This window comes from Siphateles boraxobius, unplaced genomic scaffold (assembly GCF_051911475.1).
Source record: "Siphateles boraxobius isolate OS27281-9 unplaced genomic scaffold, OSU_SipBor_1 68, whole genome shotgun sequence".
Classification (NCBI taxonomy): Eukaryota; Metazoa; Chordata; class Actinopteri; order Cypriniformes; family Leuciscidae; genus Siphateles; species Siphateles boraxobius.
Genome location: NW_027509195.1, coordinates 4,511,676 through 4,529,204, shown reverse-complemented (window position 1 = coordinate 4,529,204; position 17,529 = coordinate 4,511,676). Strand labels below are relative to the sequence as shown.

At 37.6% G+C, this 17,529-nt stretch overlaps 1 protein-coding gene across 8 annotated transcripts in view; it reads left to right on the top strand.

Annotated features, from left to right (window-relative positions):
* Positions 1–8,246: 8,246 nt before the first annotated feature.
* rgs19 (regulator of G protein signaling 19) overlaps positions 8,247–17,529 on the top strand; it is a 70,387-nt gene continuing 61,104 nt past the window's right edge. For 3 of the 8 annotated variants that reach the window (XM_077214314.1, XM_077214310.1, XM_077214308.1), the window contains exons 1-2: positions 8,295–8,433; positions 17,486–17,522. In XM_077214314.1, the coding sequence (XP_077070429.1) occupies positions 17,517–17,522 (6 nt within the window). In that variant the 5' untranslated portion in view covers positions 8,295–8,433; positions 17,486–17,516. Of the gene's footprint in view, positions 8,434–17,485; positions 17,523–17,529 lie in introns of all 8 variants that reach the window. The other 5 variants (XM_077214305.1, XM_077214312.1, XM_077214311.1 and 2 more) reach the window with 4 other exon arrangements.

Below are 17,529 nucleotides of genomic sequence, written 5' to 3'. Positions count from 1 at the left end.
GCTCTTTACGTTGCCCTGTGCTGCGCTCCAGTCCAAAATCGTCATACTCATAGATATCCATAATAAAGGCTAGATGTCTCGTCCGCGCTGCTGGCCAATGGAGGTCGACGTCCGCCCCTGGCGGCCATCTTGTCACAGGCAGCTCGCTCACTCGTAACATTGTGTTTTAATGGTGCATGCACTTTTTAAATAATCATAACTTGCTAAATTTTCTAACGATTTTCAAACGGTTTGGTTTGTTATAAATGTCAGAGATGTAGTTATCACAATGTATACTTATGAATAATAAGTGTATAAATAAATAATCATCCAGAATTATAGCCACGTTAATAACGTTTGTAAGAAACCAAACCATTTGTAAATCCGTCAAGATTTCAACGAGATAAGACTATTTGTGTTCGTGCTGATCAGTCATCTGACATCTGGTAGGCCTACCACAGAGTCCGTCAGAAAGCTTGCCTGTGACAAGATGGCCGACGGTGATGACGATAGAGGCTCCGCCGTAAGACATCTAGCCTTTATTATGGATATCTATGGTCATACCCTTCACTCGCTAACTTCCCTCTGTCTCGTTCACTTGGATGTACGTCATTGCTTACGTTGCATGAGTGCCCACTACTGGCGGAAACTGCAGTGGGCTGAACTGGAACGTCCTAAGCCCTTGATCACTTGGAATCAGCTATGGAGTTGTTGTTTTTTTATTTTTTTTTATTTCCTTTAAGAATTTGTTTAATGCAGAATCCAAATGTATATAGATGTGTTTGGGTCGTTTTAAATAAAAAAATAATAATAATAAAAATAATTAATATATCATAGAGTTGTTTGTGGTGTTGTGGTGGGGGTGATTAGACCTGAGGTAGAGATCTGCGGTAACGTCACAATCGTGTTGCATTGTGGTATATGGAACTGTCTGAAGTGTACATATGAAGTAGAGTGTACATTCCTAGGGAGCGAGGGTCTGTCCATTTAAACTTCCTTCGTCCACTTCACGACCTGGAACGCACTTCAAAATGGCGTCCGGGATTCCCCCGAGGGGAAGTGCTTAGGGAAATTTGCAAGTGCGTGTCTAAAAGTGGACTGGAACGCAGCCCTGGTCAATGGCGGTTGTTTACTTAGCAGTGTGATTAAACAGCTGTGGCTATTGGCAGTGACATACATTTTGTGTTTTCGAGAGTTTACTTTGCTCCTTCAGTTGTTGTGGTGTGAATTCACATTGTTTCTAGATTAGTGTGCTGAGTGATCAGGTGCATTTTAAATTATTGCAAAAAGCTTCATTGGCCAAAAACAAAACAATTGCTGCAAAAAAATATTATGCCAGAAAGAACCATTTACCGGATCATCTAGAACTTAAAGGAGAGAGGTTCAACTGCAGTGAAGAAGGCTTCAGGATGTCCCAGAGTGTCTAACAAGCGCCAGGACTGTCTCTTCCAGTCATCGTATCATCCCTGGTGCAGAGCATTGGCAGCAGGTTGGTGAGAGTACATCTGCACACAGGGAGGCCAAGCCTTTTGGACAACGGCCTGGTGTCAAGAAGGACAGCAAAGAAGCCACTTCTATCCAAGAAAAGCACAAGGACTGACTGAAATTCTGCAGGAAGTTCAAGGATTGGACAGTATAAGACTGGTGCAAAGTTATTTTCTTTGTTGAAGCCACCTTTCGACTATTTGAGATCTTTGAAAAATTGATTGTATGGAGAAGAAAAGGTAATTGCTACCAAGAGTCCTGTGTCAGTGAAGCATCCAGTGAGACCATCTACATGTATGTGTGGGGTTGCTTTTCATCCAAGGGTGTGAGCTCTCTCACAACTCTGCCCAAAACACTGCCAAAGAATGGTATCAAAACGTCCTGTTAGAACAATTTCTCCCAAAGAAACAGGAGCAATTTGATGATGATCCGTTTTTTTTCCAGAATGAAGGAGCACCATGTGACAAAGCAATAGTGATCATGATGCAGCTCGGAGATCATTGAAATTTTCATGGACAGGCAACTCCCTAGATCTCATATGAGAACCTGTGGCCAATCCTAATAAGGCGAGTGAACAAGTAGAAGTCTACAAATTGTCCGAACACTAGGCAGGAATGGATCACCATCAGTCAAGATTTGGCCCAGAAGCTGACATCCAGCATGCCAGAGCGAATTGCAGAGGTTATGAAGAAGAACGGTCAACACTGTAAATAGTATCTTTTTTTTCAATAAAGCCTTTAACTAATAAAAAACCATTTGAAAAAAGAATCTACAAATACTGAAGCAGCAAACTTTGTCACTGCAATTACTTTTGGCCAAGGCTGTACATAGTCATCCGTGATTAATTTACTTATTTTGTCATATTTAGCATGGTCGTATTTACCGCTGTGAAACCACAAACATATAAAATAAAACTATATTAGGTTACTTACTGTACATGACTGGAATCTTCATCTCACTTAAAGTTGGCATGAAATTAAATGTCACCTATTTTCTAAATGCATGTTATTGATCTTACTGTACACGATTCATCCATGCATGTTTATTTATTTTTTACGTTGCTCATAATTTTTAATCAAAATGTCATCTGGTGAAACGACAGATAGACAGACATATGCAGGACTTCTCCAATCATTTAGTCCACTTAAACAGACCCCGGCAAGCTGAAAAAAAAAAGCTTGAAACCATTTTCACTCAGAAATCGCTAGTAAATTTCCTTTAATCAAAAACCACTACATGAACCTCTGGATTTACACAAGTAAAATAATCTCACCCAGTTCTTTGAAAGGACGCTTGCCTAAAAGTCTAATCTCTCTCTTTTGCAAATTTTCAGGAGCAGGAAATTAACTTAATGATTTCATGCCAGTCTAACGCGCAGAGGGCTGTACGCCTGGAGCATTTACTCACTGTGAGACAGAGGAAGATAAACCACACTGACTGCATGGACCAATTACAGGTGGATATTTTTACTTAAAACTTATCAAATCTCATAGATTCCCAATACTTTTCTTTTGTTATCGTATAAATGTAGCTCAGGGAAATGTGTGAGTCAGGTCCCAAACTATTCTTCAATGCCTGCTCTACAACGGAAGTAGGAGCAGAGGGAGTCTGATCTTTGCTTCATTTCCCCTTTTCCCACTGCTGAAATGCCATAATAACATGAAGCCGCCCCCAGTTGACAATTTCTCATTGACCGTCACAGTCCTGATGCTATCTCTTAAATGAGAGAGAGAGAGAGAGAGAGAGAGAGAGAGAGAGAGAGAGAGAGAGAGAGAGAGAGAGAGAGAGAGACTCAGCAGGCAGATATTGAAGTGACTGCTTGTTTTGTTTCAACCTTTACTTTACCCTAAAAGGTTCTGCTTATTCTTCTTCGTTTAAAAAATAAAAGTTTATACTAATCATGACAACAGGGGTCCCAATCTACTGTCCTTTCATGTTATCTTTAGAAGTAAAATGTCAATGCAGTGCCGAATGTGTCATCGGTGTAACATCCGCAGGCTTGGTCAAACTGCTGCCATGCGAGATTCTACATTGATGGAATTGACATTATTAAATCATGACATTCACATTGCACAGAGACTTAGATTGAGCTGTTTAAAAAAAAGAGTACGCTCAAATCAAATATGCATGATTTATTGATCTGTAGATTGATACATGGTCTTCATTACCCTTTGGCTTCACAAGTAAATATAAAACTTAAAAGATTGTGTGTTTTTAATGCTGTAGGCCTCTGTAAGCGCACAAAGTTTTCTTTTGTTTTTTTTTTACTTAAAGGAATAGTTTACCCAAAATGTTTGTCGTTTGAAAAGTATGTCGTAATGCACTCATCCTCATGTTCCACGTTCCAAACCTGTTTTTTTTTTCTTGCGGAACACAAAAGTAAATATTTTGAAGAATCTCTTTATGGTTTTTGATGCCCAAACAATGAAAGTAGTGCTGTTTTAGTACTATTTATAAACTATTCGTTGTTGTTTTATTAGCTTTTATATTTTAATTTTAATTTAGTTAAATTTTTAGTGATTTTGTTTTGTGCTTTTTTATAGTACTGTTTGGGTTTATTTTTTTTATTTTAGTTTTAGTTCAGTTTTAGTTTTTATTTATTCTAGTTTAGTTCAATCATGACAACTCTGAATAGTTTTAGCATGTTATTGAATAACATGTCTTGTTAGACTATATCTGTTTCATTGCTGCTGCTGCTGCTGCAGAGCAAGAATTGACTTGCTACTGCTAATAGATACACAGACACGCTTCTGTGAGCATGTAAGATACAGTATGCTGCTGCTGCATAGATAGACATACATCAATCCCCTAGCAGATCTAGGCAGGTGGAGCTGGGGGAGGTGGGGGGTTTAAGACGAACTAGCAGGATAGGATCACAGCAAACAATGAACCAGACGCTTTAAATGTTGAGCAAGCAAACTCATTGGCGGCAGGGTCAGCAGAGGCCAATCAGCTTGTGCCATGCAATGATGTGATTGCTCATTTCTTTTGCTTATCTGTTTTTATGCTCTATTTAGAGAAGAAGAGTTGAACAGATCCTAGAGGGATGAGAAGGGCCTGACCATCAACCACAGATAACTGAAGACAAAAAGAAAATATTTCCTGAATGCTCTCAGACTGAAAATGCATGCTATATTGTGGCCTTGCATGCCAACTCTTTATGCGTGTGTTTGATTGGACTTTCTTAAAAATCTAGTCTACGGACCTTGGTTTCTGAGCATACAAGATATGAACAGTAAATGTGTTTCCATCAGCGATTATGTGCATGTTTTCTTATCGGATAAAGATTGTATCTGTCTCCATTGAGCGTGTACGATTTTTATGCACATTTTTAGAATTTATGCGCATCTACCAGAGGTATTTTATGCAATATCCAAAATGTGCATAGGTGGAAACATAGCTAATGGTGCAAACGTCAAGAAATATATTACCATACTACCACAGACCAATAAAGCATTTATGTTTAGGGATGTAGCTGGTTTTAAAATTCCAGCTGATGCCAATTATTTACCGAAAATTATTTTAATGTTATAGATGGTTATTGATAAATGACCAATAATAAAATTCTACAATTTATTTAGAAATAAAATACATAAAATAATAAGTGAATTACAACATGTATTTTTTTTTATTATTAGTGCTTTAAGTGTTAACTTGAAGTGCAGTGTTATTTTGTATTATTTATATACTATTATTGTTTATTAGTAATTTTTATAGTTTTCATTGTAATTTTAGTTTAAGTTTTAGTGATTGTATTCTTATGTCATTTAAAAAAATAGTTTATATATTTTAATTTAATTTTTATTTCAGTTTCAGTTTTAGAAATTTTAGTATACTTAAACTTATTTCAGTTAGTCATTTATAATGTTCCTTTCCGTTTGTAAGTTTTTCATCTAATGTGTATAGGCTATTTTATTTCAGCTTTATTTCAATTAAAGCAAACAATCTTTTTTATAGTTTTAGTAAATGATAACAACACTAGTTATATGACAGCAAAGGTAATCTAAATGTAAAATATATTGAATGCAATTGTACATTGACTGTTAAACGATATGGTACCAATATAGGAATGCATTTAATTCTGTTTATTTTTAGCAGCATTCATTTTTGAGTCATAGGACTAACTGTTGTATGAAATCCACTGTGCAGCTCTTGCAATAACCAGAGGTTTGAACCTCTGATCTTATTGTATCATATTTCATAGTTTCTGCTATATCTCCAAACTGGGTTTTGGAAAACAAAGGGGGATGCCAAAGTGGAGACTGGATGTTCAGTAATACCATCTCAGCAGATTATTATCGAGAACAAAAGCCCATATAGACAAAATGAAAGTCTTCAGCTAAAGCAGAGAGATTTTCAGGGTGAAAAAAAAAAAAAAGCAGCCCAGACTGACATTACTGGCAAATATAAGTGGGAATAAAGAACAGGGCAGCTTGCAATGTCAGTAGTCAAACACATGCTTCTGTCAAGCAAGACTTTTTTTGTGTGTGTGAAGTATCTGTAAAGCATCAGGGGGTGAAATTGGCAGCGGGGAGTTGGACTGTGAGCAAATGATGAATCTGTAAGGTGTGCATGATTATAGTGTCTGAGTAATAAAACTGTCCTCTAATCACCATTCAGATTGCTGACGTTTTGACAGAAAGGGAGCTATTGACAAAGCAAAGTGCCTTAAAGGAGAACTCCGGGCATTTTTTAAGTTAATCTTGATCGTTATACCTTTGTGAGTACTGTCTATAGAAAAAAAAAAAAAGAACCGGATTGGTGCTTGAAACACGGAGCTGTTCTCGCAAATGCCCAGAGCTCCCACTCAGCTAAAACAGCAGTTATGGGGGCATATACATAAAGAGTGTCTTTGTGCCTCTTAACAGACACAAAATGCAATTAAAATGTCTGTCCAACATGAACAGGGCCCTTACATGTGAACAAGATGCGTTTAGCAACAACCATTGTTTAAATTCACCTAAATAGTGTTTTAGACGGCTAGCTGTAGTCTCGCGCTGAAGTCCTGTGGGAACTCAGTTGTAGCCAAAGGTAAATAGTAGTGATGGGAAGTCCGGTTCTTTTCCGCGAACCGGTTCTTTCGGACAGTTCGTTTCAATGAGGAGGTAATGTGAACTTTATTTATCCTTCCATTTGGGCGCTGTGTTGTGTCTGTGTAGTCATCCTTGAACGACACAAACGCGAACCATTTCTTCTTCACCTACACACTGCTATTTACCTTTGGCTACAACTGAGTTACCATGGGACTTCAGCGCGAGACTACAGCTAGTCGTCTAAAACACTATTTAGGTGAATTTAAACAATGCCTAAGTTGCTAAACGCGTCTTGTTCACATGTAAGGGCCCTGTTCATGTTGGACAGACATTTTAATTACATTTTGTGTCTGTTAAGAGGCACAAAGACAATCTTTATGTATATGCCCCCATAGCTGCTGTTTTAGCTGAGGGGGAGCTCTGGGCATTTGCGGGAACAGCTCCGTGTTGCAATCACCAATCCGGTTCATTTTTTTTTCTATAGACAGTACTCACAAAGGAATAACGATCAAGATTAACTTAAAAATTGCCCGGAGTTCTCCTTTAAGTGTGATGCTATTTGAGAATTACACTCATATGTCTTCACCCTGAGTGAACATGTTGGTTCTCTGCATCAGAGACTGGTAAACAAGTCAGAATTCAACCTAATTATGGCTTAAAGTCATTATGTCAACATTGTAATTAGAGGGGAGAGAGGGAGAAAAATTGGTCAATTTCATGTCTCTTAAATTAAAGATTGGGGTGATGAAGATGACAGGAAGCAGATAACACAATTAGCTGAGCTGCTAGCAAGGTGGGGAGAGAAAATAGCCTTAACAACATAGACTACCATTAATTATAGCTAAAAGGAATTGCCTTTTAAAGACAGTATAATTGTGCCGAACTAAATGCTCAGCAAAATCGGTGCTTTTAGTAGGGATACGCATTTAATCATGATAAATCAAACTGCGGACTTCTTGGTGTACGAGCCTTCGAGGGGGTTCAGCCCTACAATGAGGCAGAGAGCTTTACTGACACCAAGTGGTCACCGCATAGGTGTCCCCTCGTAACCCTCAGCCATTTCCAATAGACTCACACTTATGTTGGATAGTGGAGTTTTATCAAGGGAGACACGCTTTTTACTGCACTATATTAGTAAAAGCACATCGAATCTGGCAATAAAATGAATCTAGATCAATCAAAGCAATAAAACTTGCATGTTAAGCCAATTGAGTTGCATCTATTTGTTATATATTTGTTATATATCTTCAGGAATCTTACAGAAATGCTGTTGGGGGATTTTTGTGACTCGTTGTTATTTTAGTGAGTGGCGCCCCCTGCTGGATTGCAAAGTTTCTGTGAAGACATGATATATAATCTATGAAATAATGATGATTCAATTAATAGAAATTATATATAATTTAAATCCTCGTGTCTGCTTTGTGGTCAATAAACTGTTATATACATGTGAAGATAATCACATATTTAAGTTGAGTATAAGTTATGTGAATGTTTGGGTAATTCACATAAGAGAGAATACATGAAAGGGAAATTATTGTATAGGTAGGCTACATAAAAGTCAGCTAATGCAAGGCCTAATTATTAATTATTAACCCCCCCAAAAAGTGCTTATTAACCATACAGTTTTATTTTGTTACTTTAATCAACACAATGTGTAGCCTACTATTATTAATATTATGGGCAGATCAACTTGAAAAGTTCCGCTGGAAATGACAATTGCTGAGGAAGTCCTTCATCAATCGACTGAGTAGAACTGTCTAAATCAGCGCATGCGCAAATCATCTTCAGCCTGCCTCCGTAAGGGTGTCGATTCTCAAGCTGGAACATTGGAGGAAAAAATATACTGTATTTTACACACAAAACAGGCAAAAACAAACGGATGTGCTTCAGAAAACGAAACGGCTACCGCCCTCCAGATCATTTTAATGCCAAAATTGTAAGTATTGTCATCGTTAGCGTTTCGTTGAGTTTGCCAGTGGATGGTGGGTTCTTTTCCGTCCCCCCCCCCCCGAAGAATGAGTCGTCCTCTGTAAACCCCAACCTTCTGTCTCTACATTTGTTTTTTGTACAGTCTTATGGGCAGGAACTTACTTCTATGGCTTGGTGTAAACGAAGCTTTCCTAGAAATGGAGCGGTTGAATGTATCCGAGATAGACTATACAGCGCTTATTCGCAGTCGAGGAGGGAATGCCGCTTATTTTCGCGTCTCCCGTTTCGCTTCATCAGAATGGGATAGATATCTGGTTTGAAGGCTAAACTGAGTTGTCACCTGCTGTAAGATGTATTTTGTGAGCCCCATGCAGTAGTCGTGCGCCCGGTGTGTGTGTGTGTGTGTGTGTCACGGCATTACGGGTTTGAATTTTCCTCACAAAAACAATATTTGCATAACACATGATGGTTTCACCACAGCCGTTGCTTTAAATCTCTACCCGTAAAGCAGTGTGAGCTGATACAATGTTGGTTTGGGGCATTTCAGTTCATCGGAGAGTGAAAGCTAATGCACGGCTTATAGCGTTGTATGAAATGAAGGGGGATATTTTCAATTCAAACATCTAGGAAGTGGGGGAGGATAAAGCTCAGGTTATCATTTGTCACTGACATATATCTACGTCTGTATTTCTATCAATTAACCGCATGTTTTACGTAACCAATGAGAATAAACCCCGAACGTTTTTTTGTGCGTCCTCGCGTTTCCTTTTCGTCTCGAAAGATGTTCTTATATTTTTCCCTTTCGCTGGCTGTATAGTAAAGCGCGTTCGCGATGCACGCGCGAAACCTTCGGGTGAATGAATTCTGTTTGCGCGTTCTCGTCGCGATCGGGGGGCGGGGCCCGCGGTGTCGCGTGGCGGCACAACGCTTTGAACGCGTTCGCGCGTGTCCCTGCAGAAATGGAGGGGAGACACAGAGCTCGCGCAGCTCTGACGTCAGAAAGAGAATTCCCGAGGTTAAGAGATATTTATGTCCAATCAATGACTGTCAATACGTGACCTTTTGGTTTCCCTGAGGACGTCAAGCCTGGATTTTTATTTGTTGACCACACCAGAGGCATGTCTTTTGCTTGAGGAAATTAAATGGGTGAATTCAGGTTGATTGCAAAAACAATTTTTGTTGCATTATCTCTGTAAACCTGCTTTGAAACAATTTGTATTGTAAAGCTATATTAGCGCTATATAAATGCAGGTGACTTGACTTGATTTGGGACACATGGTTCCAGTCATCTCAATGGCAAAAAGTGTCCCAATCAACCTGATTTAACCCTAATCATCATAGTGTATGTAGCCTTCTTAGTTTGTGGTGACAACAACAAGGTCTATATTTAGCGAAAAGAATGACATGCTTTGAAACACCAAGTAAGCTTCCACGTGGGGATGCCAGTCAAAGCTCAGCTGCTTTGATATCTTCAGTATCTCTGCTGTAGCAGGAATCAGGTTTAGTGAGCTTACTTCATTTGTTCCTTAAAGTCAAACTCTTACATTCACAGAGGACATTGTGTTTGGATCGTCTTCATTGTAATGGTGCATTTGGCATTAATTAAACCATATATTACCAGAGAAAGAAATAAAGTGCTCATGACCAATCTATTCAGGGAATAAAGACATTGAAAACTAGCTAAACCAAATTTAAATCAACAACTAAGTACTAGAGATTATTATTAGTAGTGCTTCACAGCTATGAACCATGATTTGCTATATGCTACTCGGCAGTTGCAGGTGGTATTTGATTGGTCAAAAATATGTAGTGCAGGAAGTTATTTTGAACCTTTTTTTGTCCGTTATAGCCATAAAATAAAATAAAATAAAAAACATGTTTAAAACGCAAAGCCAGTTTCCTCTATATAATTGGCCACTTCCACCTTTAATATATAAATGTTTTATTTTTTATTAAATTATATCTCAATGTAATTTCAGTAAGTTTATTCAATGAAGGATTCAAACCGGTAACCTCTGGGTTCCTAAAGCAGAAAGTATACTTCGTGTGTGCTTTGCAAAGTATACTTCATTGACTAGTATGTGTACACAGGCGTTCGAAGTATGCACAGTTTTGCACAATCTCTCGCCACGAGTTACAACCCATGTAGCCTAAACATCTTTGCATTCTTTAGTTGTACAAATAAGGGTACCTTCTAACCTCTTTGCACAATCTCTCGTCTATGTAGGCCTTCACTGTTGCTGTAGCTTGAATGCGTTCCGGTCTGTTCTGTTTATGTTGTTTTTCTTCGACTACCTTCTGAATAATCGACGCCCGTTCAGATAATTAAACCTAATTAAACACCTGTGGAGCACATTCAGATAATCAAAGCTAATTAAACTCGAGTGGAGCACATTCAGATAATCAACCCAATTAACAAATTAAGAGGTATATGTAGAGCAGACGTAGCCTGTCTCCGCCCTCCTACGTACTTCCGCTCAATTTTCATTTTCCTTCAGTACGTCGTCTAGGTCTGCGGTATATTCGCGGGTTTTCTTCGGCGAATTTTTACCTGCGAGCTGAGGGAGTGGCTGAGAACGATGACGTTGAGGTTGTGCGCTAGTTTGAGTTGTAGTTCAGTATAGGGGTGCATGGTATATCAAATCAATATCGTTATCACTATATCACGTTGCCCGATATCATTATCGAAAGTCTCATTATCGACATGCAGACGGAGTACTGATGGAAAATGAAAGTTGATCGGAAGTACGTAGGAGGGCGGAGCCAGGCTAGCGTGGAGCCCCCGCGGGAACATAAATCATGGAAGAAATAGACGGAGACAACAAAACGAAGCGAAAGAAAAGAAAGGACCTAAAGACAGAGCAAAGGGAGCAAAAGAAAGAACACAAAAGTAGAAATATGAGTGTTGCTCAGGGAGAAGATGAAATAACAGAGATTGAAGAGGAAACTTTAGTTCCAAAAGTAACTGGACAAGTGTAAATGCATCTGATTGTTGAAACCACATATGTAAATTTTACTCTTCCCAAAAATGCTAAAAAATAAACATGTGGGAGCGTGTTGTAGGCTATATGTAATGTTATAGCCAGATATGACGGCGCTACTGCAACACGCATTACCGCAGATGAGAAGCTGAGCATCTATTCATCAAGCCAACGAGCAAACTATCGAAAATCAAAGCGAAAGTAAGTTGCAGACGCTTAACACACAATCATCATCATCATCATTAAAAGTAAAGAAACTAAATGATCTTACCAGTGCTGTTGCTGCTCTCTTATTGCGGTCTTTGATTTTGATTTTAGCTGATGATCAATAAAATGCAGCTCATATCTGTTGCTTTTGGTGAAGTGAACTCCATTAAATCTCCATATAGCACGGGAATTGAAGATCAGATTTATATCTGTTTTGCGAAAACACATTTATGTGACCAGGTGTAAATGGAATCGTTTTGATAAATCAGATAGCTATTCGATCTGAGAAAGTGGCCAGGTGCCGGGGAAAGTGCAAATTGCCTTCTAAAGGCGATTGCACGGTTGTTGATGGGCCCTGTTTCTCTTGACATTTTCTTTTTACTTGTTTTTTTAGATTAATTTTATTGTTTCTAACATTTCCTGTTCTATAGACATGCTAATTTATTTTTTATACTGTTCAACCAGTACAACATGTCCTGTTCTGTAGTAGACATGGTTATTATTTATTTATTCATGTTGTACCATGCAGTCCAATATGACTGTCTGTTGAAAATAAACCTTGTGTTGTAAGAATTTGTTTTATTTGTAATGAATCTATTTTGATGCGTTTTCCCATAACTTTTGTATATTTGCATATGTTCAAAAATATCGAAATTAATATCGATATTGCAATATTCATTATCAATATCGCAATATCAAATTTTTTTCAATATCGTGCACCTCTAGTTTAGTAATGGCAACGGAGAAAGATGCGAGCGAAGCTATTCGGTCCAATGTGTCAACGCTGCTGAATATCCAGACGTTAAAGCCGCAGCAAGAACAATCTTTGCTGAGTTTTGTTGTTGGCCATGATGTTGCGGCCCTCCTCCCCACAGGGTTTGGTGAATGAGTTGGCTAATGCGAACGCTAGCGATTGGCTATGGCAGATCCAGAGTGGCTCTGGGCAGATCCATTAGTTTTAGACTTCAACAGAGTGCCTGCCTACAAGGAAGTTAACGTTTGACTTTGTCAATGGGGAGTGGCCAGACTCTCTGTCAAATGAAATGTAAGATAGTCTGGTAGGACCAGGCTAAAGCAGACTTTCCTCCGTTCGTCGACAGTTTAACAGCATCCCCCCCACCATCCCATCTCCTCACTTCTAGTTCTAACTACTCTTACAACAACTGGGGGGAGTACTCTGGATTCGGGCAAAAAATTCCGAGCTCAAAGCCCTCCCCCCGGATAGCACGCCAAATACGCATAATCTTTACTCTGTTTAATTTGATGTAAGTGTGAACTCGTGAATTACTGAAAAAAAAAAAACACACGTGTGACCGGTTACAAAAATACGGCGTTGCGCGTACAGTACGCTCATACTCTTCTGATGACGGAATTCGCGTCACACGCTAACCATTGCGTACCCGTAAAAAGTGAAGTATACTTTGGCCATATAAAAGTATTTTTTTATGATTCATTAAAGTTGGCCTGAAATAAAAATTCACTCTATTTTCTAAATTCATATTATAGATTTCATTGTGAACAATCCAAGTTTAATTTTTGAATATATATTTGTTTATTTTTTTAACATTGTGATGTTTAATTAAAAAACGTTATAACTCATCAGTTAAACGACAGACTTCTCTCTGGTGACGTATGCAGAACAACTGATGCATTGAACTAAGTCCCCACCCTACATTTTTTCTTGTATGTCACAATACTGAAGAAAAGATCTGTCTATAGTCCAGTTTAATTGCGACTTTAAAATAATATGTTCATAAGCGTAATTTGTTGATGAATCGGACTACTCTGTCGTGTTTTATGTTTATTGTGTGCAGCCCGAAAAACAACTACAATAGAAAGATGCATTTTCCTGACATATTTCACAGTACATTCAGGGCTGTACAGTGCGACATATATGTCTGTGTGATGAATAAATTCCCCACTGTAGCACGCACGGATGCGACAGTTTCCGTCAGCATGTTCTGTGTGAAGTGAGATTTTGTTGGGGGATATAAAGGATCCGTGATCCATACTGACTAGGCACCAGTGTTCGGAACGCATGTGATTCGCAGATTAACTGCAAATTTCTTGCGCTTGAACAGACACATACACAAACAAATATGTCAAAATGCCCATGTTGCCTATTCATGTAAACACAGTTGGATATGACTTAAGTGAACGTAAACAGTTAAGAAAGAAATGTGTAAATGTTTTGGATCTGTGCATTAGCTCTTAAACATCAGCAGGTATTTATTGGCTGCTTTATGTCATTAATGTTAATCAACAAAAGACAGCTTTAACAAAGATTATATTATATTTAATTTATACAGTGAACACCATGTAGTATTATTTTACATTTAATTATTACATTTCTGTACCTAAATAGTACTGTTAGACCTTACTTTATTTGTAACTTTGTTATATTGTATTTATCTATGCTTTAGTGCATAGTTATTAGTGTATTTGTTCTTATTTCTTTACTGACTGTTCACTTGTCTTTAATAATGTCTGAACTTTTGCTGAACTGATCCGTGACTCAAAAAAACGTATTATGATCCGAACCATGAGTTTTGTGATCCGTTGCACTTCCACTCCCTGAAGACAAACTTTTTTCCCACTCATGCACAGCAGATTTCATGGTGATTTCATTCGGGCATGATATGGCATTATGCAAATATAGGCCTTTTCACGCATCAAAGTAGCTACTGCTTAAAATGTATTGACATATTAGAGTGATAAAGAAACCTGAGTGAATAAGAAAAAGCACAGAACGCTATTAAGCACAATAAGCTGTGAAAAAGAACTTGATACTCACAAACACACTAGTCGTGTTTCCATTACCCTTCAAACTGAAATTGCGAATTGAAAATACGCCCAATGGAAACATGTCAATTTCGCAAAAACTCCCATTTATCGCAAAAAATTGTTTACGCTCGCATGAGGTGGTTATTGATGTGAATGATAACATAAGTAGCATACAGTACTGTATAGCATGCATGATGAACTGCATTATTTGTGGTTGTTTCAGCAAAGGTTTCAGACGTTTTATGCTATAATTGTGTGGCCTGTGCTACAAATTTTTTAACAACTAGCACCAGTGCTATGTTCAAAAAAGTTAACGTACAGCCATGTATTTTACCACATTAAATTCAAACTGCAGGCATTGAAAGTGACGCAGGAAATACTGTGCACACTAAACGTTAATTATTTGTATTAACTTTTAGAAGTCCACATATAGATGGCTTCAAAGTTTATAGACATGGGGAGAAAAAGCCACTATACTTTTTATGAGATTGTTACGCTCTCCTTTTTCAGGGGGGAAGTGCTTCTGTCACTTTTTTATTTTACAAGAGTGTGTAAAGTAGACAGGAAATCAAGGTCTGACAAGTTTTGCATTGTTTTTGCATTTAGGCTACATATTTTTGTAAAAAATTATGAGTTCCGTCAGTATGGTTTGCTGATAAGATATCTTAAACCACATCCTATTGCAAGAAAAAAAAACAACTCATTCTGTCTGCTGTATAGGCATTATTTAACAACAGTTACTGAATGAACAAAACCAGAGAAAATAGAAAAGCAATGTGATCAGTCACTGGAGCAGAATCCTGAATAAATGATTCCCTTATTCAGGGCCTTCAGGGTTGTGCAGGGTTCATAAGGGGCTAGTCGTCCTCTCTGAAGCACTAATTCAAGCAGAACACCGCTTAGCAAACACATCTCCTTTTAAAACAAAAAGTGTTTCGCCATTGCAAATTGCAAAGGTGACATTTTTACATTATGTATAGTAAGCTAAGGTTAAACACTTCTTTAAAGACAGTACCTTCTGTGAGTTGTTGTTGCTATAGGGGATTCATTCATTCATTCATTCATTCATTCATTCATTCATTCACTCACTCATTGTTTTGCAGTTGTTATTAGGGGGGCAGGAGATTCTCATTATTGAGAACATTTGATTGGATGAAAATCTTTGTAGTGCAGTCATGACCTAAACGTTACCTTTTTTTTGTTGAATTTCTTTGTGTTGATTTTGAATTCAAACACGGTAAAATGTGTTGCTAAGTGTACTAGATAAACAGACAGTAAACATGTCTTTCTATTCTATATTCAATAAATGACTCTTCTGAAGTGTTGTAGGTTCAAATTGCACTCTAATCCCCATTGAGCTTTTGGCTTCTATAGGAAGACTGTCTATGTAATATGTAGTTTATTTGAATAAAAGTGTTAGTTAAATGATAAATTAGTTAGGTCTTGTAAAAGTTTTCAATTGGGATTATTGACAAGCGGTACGTGTAAAACTGTGATTATATTGTCAATAAAGATTAAATGTTTGAAAAGGGAAAGATTGGGTTGTTAAATTGTAAGAAAGTTGATAACGGGACAAATGCTGTCCAGGAAAGACTAAACATATTTTTCATGATACTGCTTGTTTTATGATGAAACACAATGCTGGTGTCATTGCTCGGCAAAACCAAGCCCAAACTTGAACGCATTGCTTGTCAAAATAATTTAGATAGGCATTGTTTTCACATCATATGCTGGAGTAAAACTTGATAAATAGTTTTACACTCTTTCATTGAGGAGTTGAATCAGGACCCATCCCTGACAAAAGTACTTTTGTTCATGGTTTTCAAAGATGAGGTCATGTCATCTTTTGACTCTAGCAAATAAAATATGAATATGGGCAAAATACAATTGAGTTGTGACAACAAGCATAGGCCTATTTATTTTGCTGTATCTAACTATGCATGATTATGTTGCACTTTACTATTTGCATTTAGTTTTGTTTATATCCCTGCTGTCCGTAACCCTGTCAGACCCTGAACAGAACAAATTTTGGGGTCACGACCCAACAGTTGAAAGCCGAAGAATTCAAGTGTACGCATAAACAACTTAAGTTCATTGCGCCATTGTTTTGTCCGTTTTCATGTATTGGTTTGAGGAAAAGTTTGGAGTGCAAGTTCCCAGCATTTGCCTGGTGTCGCTGTAAGAAAAAACTGAGTTTAAGGATGAAGCTTGAGTCACTTGTGTCATTTTGGAGCCTTTCTTTCTTTCTTTTTTCTTTTTTTCTTTCTTTCTTTCTTTTTTCTTTCCTTTCTCTCTCTTTTTCTTTCTTTCCTTTCTCTCTCTCTTTCTTTCATCATACTCCACTTTCCTCTTGTCTTCTCTCTCTTTCACAATCACACTCTTTCACACTCTTCTGTCACTTTTTGTATACTTCCTGTTTCAATTTCTCTCTTTACACTAATTTTACATGGCTATGATTATCACATTCTCCATTCCAATACATCATGTCTCGCAAAATATTTACTCACCCACCTCATTTCTAAACCTATATGACTTCATACTGGAAGCTATTTTCCATGCAGCTTTCAAGCTTCAGAAAAAAGGTCAAAAACTCCATAAAAGTGCCATAAAGTGGTTCATACAAACATTGCAAGTGTTCTGATGACTTTTTTGAAGGACCTTTGTGAAGGAAACAGACTAAAATTTTAAGTCATTATTCAATGAAAAGCTCACTCCGTTCTTCTTTGCATTCATGTAAATTGTAACATCTGATTCATGAACCAGCCGTTTATTTTAAACAGATAATTTAATTGAATCGGTTAGTTTGGTTCACAAAATAAGTCTAAATTATTAATTTACAAATTGACTCTAGTTAACAGCCCTCCGGGGGAGATTATAATCTTAATTATCTCAAATAATGATCATATTAGTCTGTTCCACTCAGAAATCTTTTACATGTAGACTTCGATTAGTATAATCAACTGTTATGAAACTTTAACGGTGCTTTTGTGTTGTTTTTGTAAATTGAAAGCTTTCTCCATTATATGTAACTGCATTGAAAAGAGCAACCAGCACTGTCTTCAAAATATCTTCTTTTATATTCCACAGAGGAACGAAAGTCATACAGGTTTGAAACAACATGATGGTGAGTA